The sequence below is a fragment of the Eschrichtius robustus genome, chromosome 1 (genome assembly GCF_028021215.1).
Source record: "Eschrichtius robustus isolate mEscRob2 chromosome 1, mEscRob2.pri, whole genome shotgun sequence".
In the NCBI taxonomy this organism is placed as follows: Eukaryota; Metazoa; Chordata; class Mammalia; order Artiodactyla; family Eschrichtiidae; genus Eschrichtius; species Eschrichtius robustus.
The window spans coordinates 89,622,299-89,635,192 of NC_090824.1; the positions used below are offsets into that span (position 1 = coordinate 89,622,299).

General features: G+C 39.4%; 1 protein-coding gene across 2 annotated transcripts in view; it reads left to right on the forward strand.

Moving 5' to 3' along the window:
* Positions 1–12,894, forward strand: part of GANC (glucosidase alpha, neutral C) — a 73,708-nt gene that overhangs the window by 30,404 nt on the left and 30,410 nt on the right. For both annotated transcript variants that reach the window (XM_068549957.1, XM_068549951.1), the window contains 6 exons: positions 1,255–1,321; positions 2,752–2,848; positions 3,916–4,096; positions 4,325–4,478; positions 10,070–10,305; positions 12,682–12,808. In XM_068549957.1, the coding sequence (XP_068406058.1) occupies positions 1,255–1,321; positions 2,752–2,848; positions 3,916–4,096; positions 4,325–4,478; positions 10,070–10,305; positions 12,682–12,808 (862 nt within the window). The remainder of the gene's footprint in view (positions 1–1,254; positions 1,322–2,751; positions 2,849–3,915; positions 4,097–4,324; positions 4,479–10,069; positions 10,306–12,681; positions 12,809–12,894) is intronic.

Here is a 12,894-nt window from a genome sequence, read left to right on the forward strand (position 1 = left end):
GCTTTCACATCATTTTGGCTCTTTTAAAGATATTCACATCAAACAGTGTGGCAGTTCCTAAACAATTAAACATAGAATTACAATATGAGGGGCTTCCCTGGTGGTGCAGTGGTTAAGAATCCACCTGCCAATGCAGGGGACACGGGTTCGAGCCCTGATCCAGGAAGATCACACATGCCGTGGAGCAGCCAAGCCCGTGCGCCACAACTACTGAGCCTGCGCTCTAGAGCTCGTGTCCCATGACTACTGAGCCCGCGAGCCACAGCTACTGAGCTTGCCTGGTGCAACTGCTGAAGCCCGCATGCACCTAGAGCCCGTGCTGCGCAACAAGAGAAGCCACTGCACTGAGAAGCCCGCACACCGCAACGAAGAGTAGCCCCTGCTCGCCGCAACCAGAGAAAGCCCATGCCCAGCAACAAAGACCCAACGCAGCCAAAAATATAAATAATTAATTAAAAATTAAAGGAAAAAAAAGAATTACAATATGATCCAGTAATTCCATTTATGGATATATATCCAAAACTGAAAGTGGGACTCAAACAGATATTTGCAGCCTATGTTCATAGCAGAATAATAATCACAGTAGCCAAAAGGTAGAAGCAATCCGGTAATCCAAGAGTCACTGACAGATGAATGCACACACAAAATGGAATATATACGTGCAACGGAATATTATTCAGCCTTTAAAAGGAAGGAAATTCTGATACATGCTACAAAATGGATGAATCTTGAAGACATTATACTAAGTGAAGTAAGCCAGTCTCAAAAGGACAAATACTGTATGATTCTACTTATATGAGATATCTAGAGTTATCAAATTCATAAAGACAGGAAGTAGAAAAGTAGTTATCAAGAGCTGGGGGGAGGGGAGAATGGGGAATTATTGTTTAATGGGTGCAGAGGTTAAGTTTGGAAGGATGTAAAAATTCTGGAAATGGATGGTGATGATGGTTGTACAACATGTAAATGTACTTAATGCCACTTAAAAATGGTTAAAATGGTAAATTTTAAGTTATGTATATTTTACCACAATAAAAAATATATTCATGTCTGCTATAGATCATAAGGATGATTAATGGCATTTATATAGAACATAGGTCTAATTTGTTTAATATACTGATATCACAAATTGGCCTTCTAAAAGATGAAATCACTTCCTCAGTCTAATATTTTAATCAAATAAATGTGCTATTGTGGTAACAACATTTGTTGCAATATATAACCTCAGTTTGCTCCCTTTTTTTGTGCCAACAGGAAAATCAAAAGGAACTGGGCCTGTGGGAGGAGAAATTCAGAAATTTTGTCGATGTCAAAGATAATGGTACAATTAAAACTGGTGTAGTGTAAAAACAGACCTTTCCAAAATGGCCAAAAGTCTCTATCTAAAAGTCCCTTGAGCATTGGCACCTAAACACGTGACTTCTGTAAGGTGAACCGAAATCTCATGTTTGGGTCCCCTATTCTTCAGTAATGCATTGCAGTAGAGAAATAGTGAGTGTATGACTTGTGGGGAGTGTAGGAGAAGTATAGGCCTCATGGAGTTTCTGGTCTCATGGAGTTCTGCATACTGCTTGCACTATCCAGTGAATCAGACAGCTGCAAATTCCACATTCTATTTTTATGAGAGTCAAGTGATGAGAAACCAAGTTCTAGAGCTCATTGGCTCCAACATTTCAATGCAGTGGTTCTCAGCCTTTTCCAGGCCTCCCCATCATTCACGTGAGCATCATGTGACCATCTATGACATTTCTCACTAGGCTTAGTGATGGGGGGGAGGGTGTAGGTGGCTGGGAAGGAATTTGTCCCTTTAGGAGACACGGTTCAAATACTTGGGGCTTATTTAGTTGGAAAAAATACTCACTTTTCTCTTTATTTCTCCCTGCCCTGGGGAATAACAGACCTTCCCTAACTCCTTGAGAATCTCTGTTCTAGCATCTATTTCTATAGCCTCATATAATGATCAGGACTGACGTGCCCAAAAAGTATAAGTAGAGGGGCCCTAAAGCTCCCCTTTCTGTAACGTTATAATCCTTTTTACCTTACCTAAAGCACCGCCTTTCCATAAACTCCTCCAAATAAGGACCATTTGATGGCAAATACTTTTACCTGAGAGTGAATTTAAGTCAGTGTTATCTCTCCTAGTTACTTTTGTTTTCCCCATATCTCTAAAATAATTGTTAAATAAAGGACTTTGTCTTGGCTAAAGGAAATTTATATATCTACAATCACAGGGAAGGGGGTATTTTGAGGAACCAGGAAAGGTCCTCCTGGTGCCCTTGACCTTATAGTTCCTGTATGCAGTAAGAATGAACAGTCAGGCAGAAGACACCCAGTCTTTCATCTAGTAAGTATTAAAAGTGCTCTCTATCCTCTGCTTCCTAAAGCAAACAAGTATGCAATATATTTCTGGAAAATTTAGATTAGGGAAAAAAATCTAAAACTTTGTAATCCTATTTTACAGATAGAAAAGAGATTTACTATAAATGAGGACACAGAGAACTTTAGCACACAGCTAAGGAAAACATAACTAATAAGTGCCCAGAACTTTGCCGTGTGCATTTTTGTATCCCCACAACACCTAAATATAACATCGTACAGAGAGTCAGCATACATGATTTACTGATTGATCAGGGCAAGCTCAGGTCTCTTGATCCCTAGTCTAGTCATCTTGCTACTCTTATAGTTGCTGAATCTCCTTAATTGATTGTCCCACTGAAAAGCAAAACTCAGTCACTATCCTGGTCCCTGCAGGTCCTACCTCCATTGGTTTGGATTTCTCCTTGCATGGGTTTGAGCATGTCTATGGGATCCCGCAACATGCAGAATCACACCAACTTAAAAATACCAGGTAAAGCGAAAACAAGAATTCTTACAGGAGGCTCTGGTTTCTGGACTGGAAAAGTTTGAAAGGAAAATATGTGAGATGTCTGAGCCAGTGCTAATATGTATCTGGCCTTTCCCCTCTTGATATTGCTTGTAGGTCTTTAAGAATTTCCCTTTAATGATCGCCCAGAGCAGTGGTTTTCAATTTTTATTTTTTGGCAAAAAGAAGACAATTATAAAAACTGTAATGCTGAACCTAAAAATATAGAGGAAGTAAAAATATGGAGCTGCTGTGGTTGAAGTAGCGGGGAGAGCTTCATCATATCACCTCCCCGGGTTTTGCTTTCACCTCCCAAGGCCTTTCTGTGGAACCCTGGGAAATACACTGTGAAGATCACTGACCTAGAAAAAGGCTTTTACCAAAAAAGGACAGTGAGCCAGAGAATGGAAGAGTGTGGCATCTCATATCACCTTTGATTCCCTCAGGGAGATTATTTCAAACTAACACTATTGACAAACAAATGCCAGGGGTATCAGACTAAGAGGAAGCAGAACCAAAGAGAAACAGAGTCTGGTCAAATTTGCCAGGTTCAGATGCTGTTTAGATAATAGGGAGACATAGTGACAAGTGAATCAGAAACTGTGTTGCTCTCACACCAACCTGAGCTCCCTGTTCCCCACCTCAATTCAGTTCCTAATCTTTCCCTACTCAGCACTGTGGAAACATGTTAGGATACTAACATTTTGCTTTCACGACAGAGAAATACTCACAAAATTTGTCAATTTATTGTGTGCTTGCTATTATGCAGGATTCACAGGAAATGGTCCTCACCTCACAGGAGATATTTAGAAAAGCTATCTAAGATATGAGATCATACACGCCAATAGTAGCATGAGGGGATGCCAAAGGAATCAAAGGAGGAGGATCATATTCACCCACATTGGGTCAGGAAACCTTTAGGGAAGTGTTAGGAGTTGAGCTTTGAAAGATGTATTGGACCCAAGGGGAGAATGCAGGGGAGAATGGAGCTATAATATTCATTAAGAATATATATGCAATGGTAATTGGTAATCCTTCTTTGTGTGTTTCAGTGATGGAGATGCTTACCGTCTTTATAATCTAGATGTCTATGGATATAAAATACATGACAAAATGGGCATTTATGGTTCAGTGCCTTATCTCCTGGCCCACAAACTGGGCAGGACTCTAGGCATTTTTTGGCTAAATGCCTCAGAAACACTAGTGGAGATCAATACAGAACCTGCTGTAAAGGTGAGCAATGGATCATGGCTGCATGTCATACTCACAGAAGAAACAAAACCACTGAAGTGTAATTGTAGCTCTGGGCTTTTAATGGCAGTCCTCTGCCTCCAGAGTCCTCGCAGTATAATCAGTGAAGGTTATTGGTATGTACTAAAGGATCAGACTATTACACACATATGGATGGGTGTTGTGGGTTAGAGGGAAATTTTTCAGACCTTCATTCCATTCCTTTTCCAGTATGCATTGACCCAGACGGGCCCAGTTGCTGCTAAACAAAAGGTCAGATCTCAAACTGATGTGCACTGGATGTCAGAGAGTGGAATCATTGATGTTTTTTTGCTGACAGGACCTACACCTTCTGACGTCTTCAAGCAGTACTCATACCTTACAGGTACTTGCATGTGGAAGTGCCAGTTTCTTTTTCCATTATATTTCCTCTATCCCATGTAGAATCACTGTAAATTAATATTTGTTGTACACCATATAGCATTTATAAACAACTTACCCAAGCTTTTAAAGAAGCAAGCATTTCTCCTCCCACTCTCATCCCATTCAGCTTGGTTAAACATTCCACTGGGGCTGGAACTCTCCATTCTCTAATCCCTAATACTCACCATCTGCCTTCCTTAGAGCCTTTTAACGCCTGGGCTTTCTCTGCCTTTATCTCAGGTGACCAGTATCCCAACCTGAACTTTTCTATGTTCTCTTCTCCATTAAAATATAGTGGCTTTAGCACTATAAAGCATTTTATCTTTAAAAGATATGAGATCATCTCAATTGATTGCAGAAAAAGCATTTGACAAAATCCAACACTATTTCATGGTAAAAACATTCAGAAGACTAGGAATGAAAGGAAACTTCATCCACATGATAAAAGGCATTTATGAAAAATTCACAGCTAACATCATACTCAGTGGTGAAAGACTGCAAGGTTTCCCCTAAGATCAGAAACAAGATGAGGCTTCCCGCTTTCACCACTGCTACTGAACATTGTAGTTAAAGTTCCAGCCAGAGAAATTAGTCAAGAAAAAGAAATAAAAGACATCCAAATTGGAAAGGGAGATGTAAAATTATCTCTATTCATAGATGATGTGATACTATATGATAGAAAATCCCAAAGAATACACACACACACACACACACACACACACACACACAATTAACCAAAGTTGCAGGGTACATGGTCAACACACAAAATTAGCTGTGTTTCTATACACCAGCAATGAACAATCTAAAAAAGAAATTGAGAAAACAACTCCATTTACAATAACATTCAAAGGAATAAAATACCCAGGAATAAATTTAACCGAGGAGGTGAAAGACTTGTATGCTGAAAACTACAAAAAATTCCTGAATTAAAGAAGGCCTAGATAAATGGGAAGAAATCCCATGTTCGTGTATTGAAAGACTTAATATTGTTAAGCAAGCAATACTATTGGATGCAATCTACAGATTTACTGCAATCCCTGCCAAAATTCCAATGGCCATTTTTTAAGAAATGGAAAAGCTGATCTTTAAAATCATACTGAATTTCAAAGGGCCCTGAATAGCCCAAAAGTCCTGAAAAAAAAATGTTGGAGGACTCATACTTCCCAATTTCAAAACTTACTACAAAGTTAAAGTAATCCAAACAGTGTGGTACTGGCATAAGGATAGACATATAAGCCAATGGAATAGAATTGAGAGTCTAGAAATAAACCCATACATCTCTGGCCAACTGATTTTCAATAAATGTTCAAGACCATTCAATGGAGAAAGAATTGTCTCTTAACCACAAGGCACTGGGACAACTGGATATCCACGTGCAAAAGAATGAAGTTGGACCCCTATCTCACACCATATACAAAAAATTAACTCAAAATTGATCAATGACATAAATATAAGAGCTAAAGTCATAAAACTCTTAGAAGAAAACAGGGGTAAATCTTCATGACCTTGGATTGGCAACAGATTCTTAGCTATGACACCGAAATCATGAGCAACAGAAAAATAAATTAGACAAGTTGGACTTCTTTAAAACTAAAAACTTCTGTGCATCAAAGGACATTATCACAAAAGTGAAAAAGCAACCTATAGAATGGGAGAAAATATTTGCAAATCATACATATGATAAGAGTCTAGTATCCAGAATACATAAAGAACTCTTACAACTCGACAATAAAAAGGAACAATCTAATTCTAAGATGAGAAAAGGGCTTAAATAGACATTTCTCCAAAGAAGATGTACAAATGGATTAACAAGCACATGAAAAGATGCTCAACAGCACTAGGTATTAGGAAAATGTAAATTAAAACCACAATGAGATACTGCTTCCTACCCACTAGGATGACTAAATCAAAAAAAGGGGGGCAATAATAAGTGTTGGTGAGGATGTAGAGAAGTTGGAAACTCATACATTACCGGTGGGAATGTGAAATGGTTCAGCTGGTATGGAAACAGTTTGGCAGTTCCTCAAAACGCTAAACATAGAACTACCATATGATGCAGCATGATGATTGATTTTGTGTGTCAACTTGCCTAAGTCATGGTGCCCAGATATTTGGTTAAACATTAGTCTAGATGTCACTCTGAAGTTATTTTTTAGATGAGATTAACAGTTAAATCAGTAGACTATGAGTAAAGCAGGTTAGTCTCCGTAACATGAGTGGGCTTCATACAATCAGCTGAAAACCTTAAGAGAAAAGGACTGAGGTATGCTCTAAAGAAACAGGAATCTGTCTCCAGACTGTCTTCATACTCAAGCTACAACTTCAACTCTTCCCTGGGTCTCCAGGCTGCTGGCCTGCCTGCAGAATTCAGAGTTGCCAGTCCCCACAATCACATGAACCAGTTCCTTAAAATCAATCAATCATTTTCTCTCTCTGTATATGTACAAATACATACACACATATACACACATCCTATTGATTCTGTTTCTCTGCAGAACCCTAACTAACATACTCAACAGTTCCACTCCTAGACACATACTCAAAGGAACTGAACAAGGACTTGAACAGATACTTGTATGCCAGTGATCGCGGCAGCATTATTCACCATAGCCAAAAGGTAGAAACAAGCCAAGTGCTCATCAAAAATGAATGGATAAACAGAATGTGGTATATACAGAAAATGGAATACTATTCAACCATAACAAAGAATGAAGTTCCGATACATGCTACAACATGGATGAACCTTGAAAGCATTATGCAAAATGAAATAAGCCAGACACAAAAGAACAAATATAACATGATTCCACTTGTATGAAGTACCTACAGTAGGTAAATTCATGGAGACAAAAAGTTAAGATTAGCAGTTAGCAGGGGCTGAAGGGTGGGATGAGTAACAGAAAGTTATTGCTTTGTGGTTATAGAATTCCTGTTTGGAGTGATACAAAAATTTTGTAAACAGCTAGTGGTGATGCGGGTACTACATTGTGAATGTAACTAATGCCACTGAATTGTACACTTAAAAACGGTTAAAATGGCAAATTTTATGTTACATATATTTTACCACAATTTTTTAAAATTGGTAATGTAATATTCTCCACTCCCCCCCAAAAAACCCACATTGAATTGTATGCCTTACATGGGTAAATTGTATGGTATATGAGTTACATATCAACAAAGCTGTTAAAAATCAAATAATGTAGCATCATTTCTGCTGCATTCCATTGTTTAAATTTCCTGAGTCTAGCCCATTTTCAAGGGAAGAATTTGATGCCAATTTTGATGAGAGGAACAGCAGAGAATTTGTGGATATGGGAAGACACCCATATAGGAATAAGTACCATCAAAGCCCCCTACAGCCCCTTTCAACATTGTTATTAGAGAGAATAGTCTGGTTTACAGGAAAGTGCTACAAAAACAATGGATCTGCCACCATGGTCAAAGAAATCTGATTTATAAATTTATAGATTATCTGTTAACTCCTAATGAGGATTTAGTTCAATAATATCCTCTTACCTCTTCCTCCCAACACTGTTATATCATAATTTTTGGTTAATCAACATTCAGTGTTTACATTTTTCCAATGCTCAGGGGTGTCAGATGCTTTATCCATTCCACTTTTTCCCCTGGAGACTTACCCCCAGATCTCTATCTGGACTGTTTCTCTCTAGGCTCCCTGCACAGCTGTCACCCTAGGACTTCCTGTTTTCTGTTTGCTATTTTCTAGTGGTAAATCTCTCCCTTCTTGGGGCCCATGTTTTTCTTTTTTGTGGTTTATTAACTTGGTTTTTGTTCATTGTTTGAAGCATCTTCTGGTAGTTTCCTACGAAAGTGCATTAGAGGTCTACTTTTTGCATCTTTGCAGATATGAAAACATCTTCTTTTCCTACCTTCAGCCTTGTTTGATAATTTGGTAACTGGATTGAAAATTATTTATCTCAGAATTTGAAGGCATTTCTCTACAATCTATCTTCTTGTTCCAAAATCACTCTGAATTCTGTTCCTTTGTATATGATCTATCTTTTCTCTCTGAAATATCTTCTCTTTAATAGTCTGAAATTTCTAATATTCTGAAACTCTGAAATTTTACAACCAAATGCCTTGATATAGACCTTTTAAAATAATTGCATATTAGATGTAGACTCTTTCATTCTTGAGAATTGTATCCTTCAGTTCTGGAAAAGTTATTATTCCTTTGAAAATATCTTCACCTCCTTTTTCTCTTTCTACTCTACAGATTTTATAATCTTCTCTTTTTTGTCCAATCCTGAGCAATTTTCTCAATTTTATCTTCCAGGCCTTTCCATTTATGCTCATATTTCTAATTTCTGCAGACTCTTTCTTATCCTCTGATTGTTCCTTGTTTCTAATATCTTATACTTGTTTTATGCTACCCTAGTCTTATTTTATGGGTGCAATTTTTTTCATCTCCCAGAAATACTAATGATAACATTTTGATATTTACTTTGATTCCTTGTATTGTCCCTATTTTCTCAGAGATCCTTTTATTCTATTTCTTTATGTGAGTCCCTCTGTCTAATTTTGGAGGCTTTACTCAAATGTTGGATGATCCTTGGCTCTCCATGCATACTTAAGAATAAGGTTCTGCCTGGAAGCTCTGTGTACCTGGATGAGTTTTACACTTGTGTTGAGGTGGAGGGGGGAATTCTCCTGTCCGCTAGTGTTCTGGGAGCAAGGATGAACCCTTCTCGTCGGCATCCCCCTCACAAGCACCCTGGTGAAAGCTTCCTTGGCTTTGCTCAATAGTTACCACACCACCCCTGCCTGCTGCCTTCCAAATTTTGTTGAAATTACTCCTCTCCCATTCTCTTTGTTCTTGTGGCTTTATTCTTTTTTCTCTTTCTTTCTTTCTTTTCTTTATTCTGATTTTAGTGGGACTTTAAGAGGGGAAGGAGATAAATGCAAGTGGTTGACCATAAGTCCTCCATGTTATCAGTAAATGTTTTGATGATAATTTCCTGACAGTTCTTCCTGCCTTCAGTTTCTTTGCCTTCAAGTCTGCTCCCGACTAATTTTTCTAAAACATAGGTCTGCTGAGGTTACGTCTTGCCAAACTTTTGATGACTTCCTATACAAGAAGATTTAGAGTCCTTAGCCTGAACTACAGGGTCCTTTACAAACTGACCCTATCCAGTGTCATCTTCTGCTGGCCTCCTTCACAGCATAACCACCCTGGAATATTTATTTTTCCCTAAGCTTATCATGTCCTTCTCTGCCTCGGTATCTTTTCTATTTCCTGTGCCTCAATGATCTATTCATTCTCCCTGCCTGAGAATACTCTTACTTATTCTTCAACATTCTAACCAAGTGTTACCACCTCTGTGAAGCCTTTCAAGACTCCATACTTCACTGCAGGCAAAATTTATTAGCCCCTCTGCAGTCCCACAGCACTTGAGGGTAGGGACTCTGCTTTCTTCTTGATATTCTAAGTACCAGGCTCAGTGCTTAGACCTTGTAGACATTCAGGAAACATTTATCAAATGTATAATTATCATTGTGGTGGTAATTGGCTCAGTTGTCATCTCCCCCTTTTAGGCACACAAGCCATGCCCCCTCTCTTCTCCTTGGGGTACCATCAGTGCCGCTGGAACTACGAAGATGAGCATGATGTAAAGGCAGTGGATGCAGGATTTGATGAACATGACATTCCTTACGATGTCATGTGGCTGGACATCGAGCACACTGAAGGCAAGAGGTACTTCACCTGGGACAAGAAAAGATTCCCAAACCCCAAAAGGATGCAAGAGCTGCTCAGGAGCAAAAAACGTAAGGTAAAATAAGCCAGCACTCTGAACCTTTTCATTACAAAGCATTTTTAAATTTTTTAAAGTTGCCTTGATACATTAGTAGAAGAGAACCATCTGGTAAAAAACGGCCAGGAAAATAGTACCTTCAATTGTAACTGTAACTGTGATAACAGAAAAGCAATGGTGAGAAGGTGGCCATCCCTGCCATCCTTCCCTGCCTTAGCGGTCCATCCATCCCTGCCTTAGCGGTCCATCCATCCCTGCCTTAGTGGTCTAGGTCCCCGTAAGGATGAAGGGGCCTAGCATTCAATCCCATTCGTTGTGGCCACCCTGTAGTGATGTGATGGATGCACCCCACGCAAAATATGATTTTGATGACAAGATTGGTTATGTCACACTGGCACCAAGAGGGTATGAAAAGGCTAATTAGTCCCATAGTGAGGCATTCTTGGGGGAGCAGACTAGCTCCCAAGCTCCTTTGAAATTGGCCTGAGAGAGCTGGGAAAGGAGACAGGATCAGGTTTTAAGGCTTTAAGGTGGTTAGAGGGTTGAACTAGGGTGAGGATTCCCGTGCATGCACTGGGGCTTCTGTGGTTTGAACTTCCTGTTGGCACCAAAGAAGGGAGCATCAGGGCTTTCTCTGTCAGTACACACGGATGTGGGTGGAAGGCTAAGGGGGAGTGATGGGGCTTGAAGCTCTTAACAGTCGCTCGGAAATGGAGTCAGATTCTTTATTACACAATTTTTCCCACGTGCTTCCCTGATGGACTCCATCTGTCCATATGGCCAAGGAAAGAACTAAAATAGAAAATGAGGACAGGGAGAAGACACTGGAAAGTGCGTAATGCGGGGGGCCAGGGGGGGTGATAGCAATAATGAAAAGGGTGAAGGAGAAAAAAAAGGAGGAACCCCATATGTATCACATAAATGGATCCTTTCAGTCCCTCTCCCCGAGATTAAAGTTGCCTTTTCAACCCATTGCATTGATCCCCAGGCCTTTCACAGGTGGTCAGAGCCAATGCTGTTAATTCCTAATCTCCCAATTAATAAACAGCTACCATTTATCAGGCATTTATTATGGAAGCAGCCCAAGAGCCCATCGACAGATGAAAGGATAAAGGAAATGTGGTATACATATACAATGCAAAATTATTCAGCCTTTAAAAGGAAGGACTTTCTGATACATGCTGCAACATGGATGAACCTTAAGGACATTATGCTAAGTGAAATAAGCCAGTCACAAAAAGACAAAAACTATATGATTTCACTAATCTGTAATACCTAGAGTAGTCAAAATCATAGAGACAGGAAGAAGAATGGTGGTAGCCAAAGGCTGGTGGGGAGGAGGGAGTGGGAAGTTGTTTTTTTGTTTTTTGGGGGGTTTTTTGAGTATTTTTTTTTAATATTTATTTATTCATTTGGCTGCACCAGGTCTTAGTTGCTGCACGTGGGATCTTTTAGTTGCAGCATGTGGGATCTTTAGTTGTGGCATGCGAACTCTTAGTTGTGGCATGTGGGATCTAGGTCCCTGACCGGGGATTGAACCCGGGCCCCCTGCACTGGGAGCACGGAGTCTTAGCCACTGGACCACCAGGGAAGTCCCGGGAAGTTGTTTTTAATAGGTATAGAGTTTCAGTTTTACAAGATGAAAAGAGTTCTAGACATTGTACAACACTGTGAATCTATTTGACACTGTTGAACTGTACGCTTAAAACTGGTTAAGATGGTGAATTTTATGTTATGCATATTTTACCACAATTTAAAAATTTTGTAAGTTTTTGAGCAATGAAGAATTAAACTTTAGTATGTAGAATAGATTTGAATAGATATGAGGAAGGATTATTAGAAGGTTATTCTAGCCAAATAAAGTGGTTTTGAGGCCCCCGAGTAGGTGGAAGTGATGGTATTAGAAGGGCAGGGAGAGATGCTGGAGAAGAGTGCTGTGATCACAGCTCTTCTCAAGCTTCCTTCCTAAATATGGCTGTACCATATTTAGGTTTGGAGATTTTTTGTTTGTTTTTAATATGCTAGTTTCTTTTCTTTAATGTTTGCTTTTGTGTTATCTTAGCCTCTAGCTATCTAGGGAGCAGGGACCTTGCCTGCTTAATCCTTTATGTAAAGCACCCAGCACCACAGAGAGATAGAAGCCTAATAAATGTGATCTTAAGAACATGTATTGGTGGGGCAGCAATAATTGTGAAAAAGGATGGGCCTGGTTCTGATATCAATTTATATTCCCATAAGCCCATGAAAGGTTATAGGATTTTACTGGTGTCTGAAATATTTCAGTAATAGTTGTTTTGAGTAAAATTTGAATGCCAAAACTATGATGAAAACATGTAAATGAACGTATGGCTCATATAAAACTGATGAGATCTTTAAACCTTTATGTCCTAACAGCTTGTGGTCATTAGTGACCCCCACATCAAGATTGATCCCGACTACTCAGTGTATGCTAAGGCCAAAGAACAGGGCTTCTTTGTGAGGAATCATGAAGGGGGAGACTTTGAAGGTGTATGCTGGCCTGGTAAGATGTCATTTGATACACCTGTTATCCACTGTTTAGTCCCAACTAATGAAGGTTGCATGGTCATGTTTCTAATTTCTTGTCGT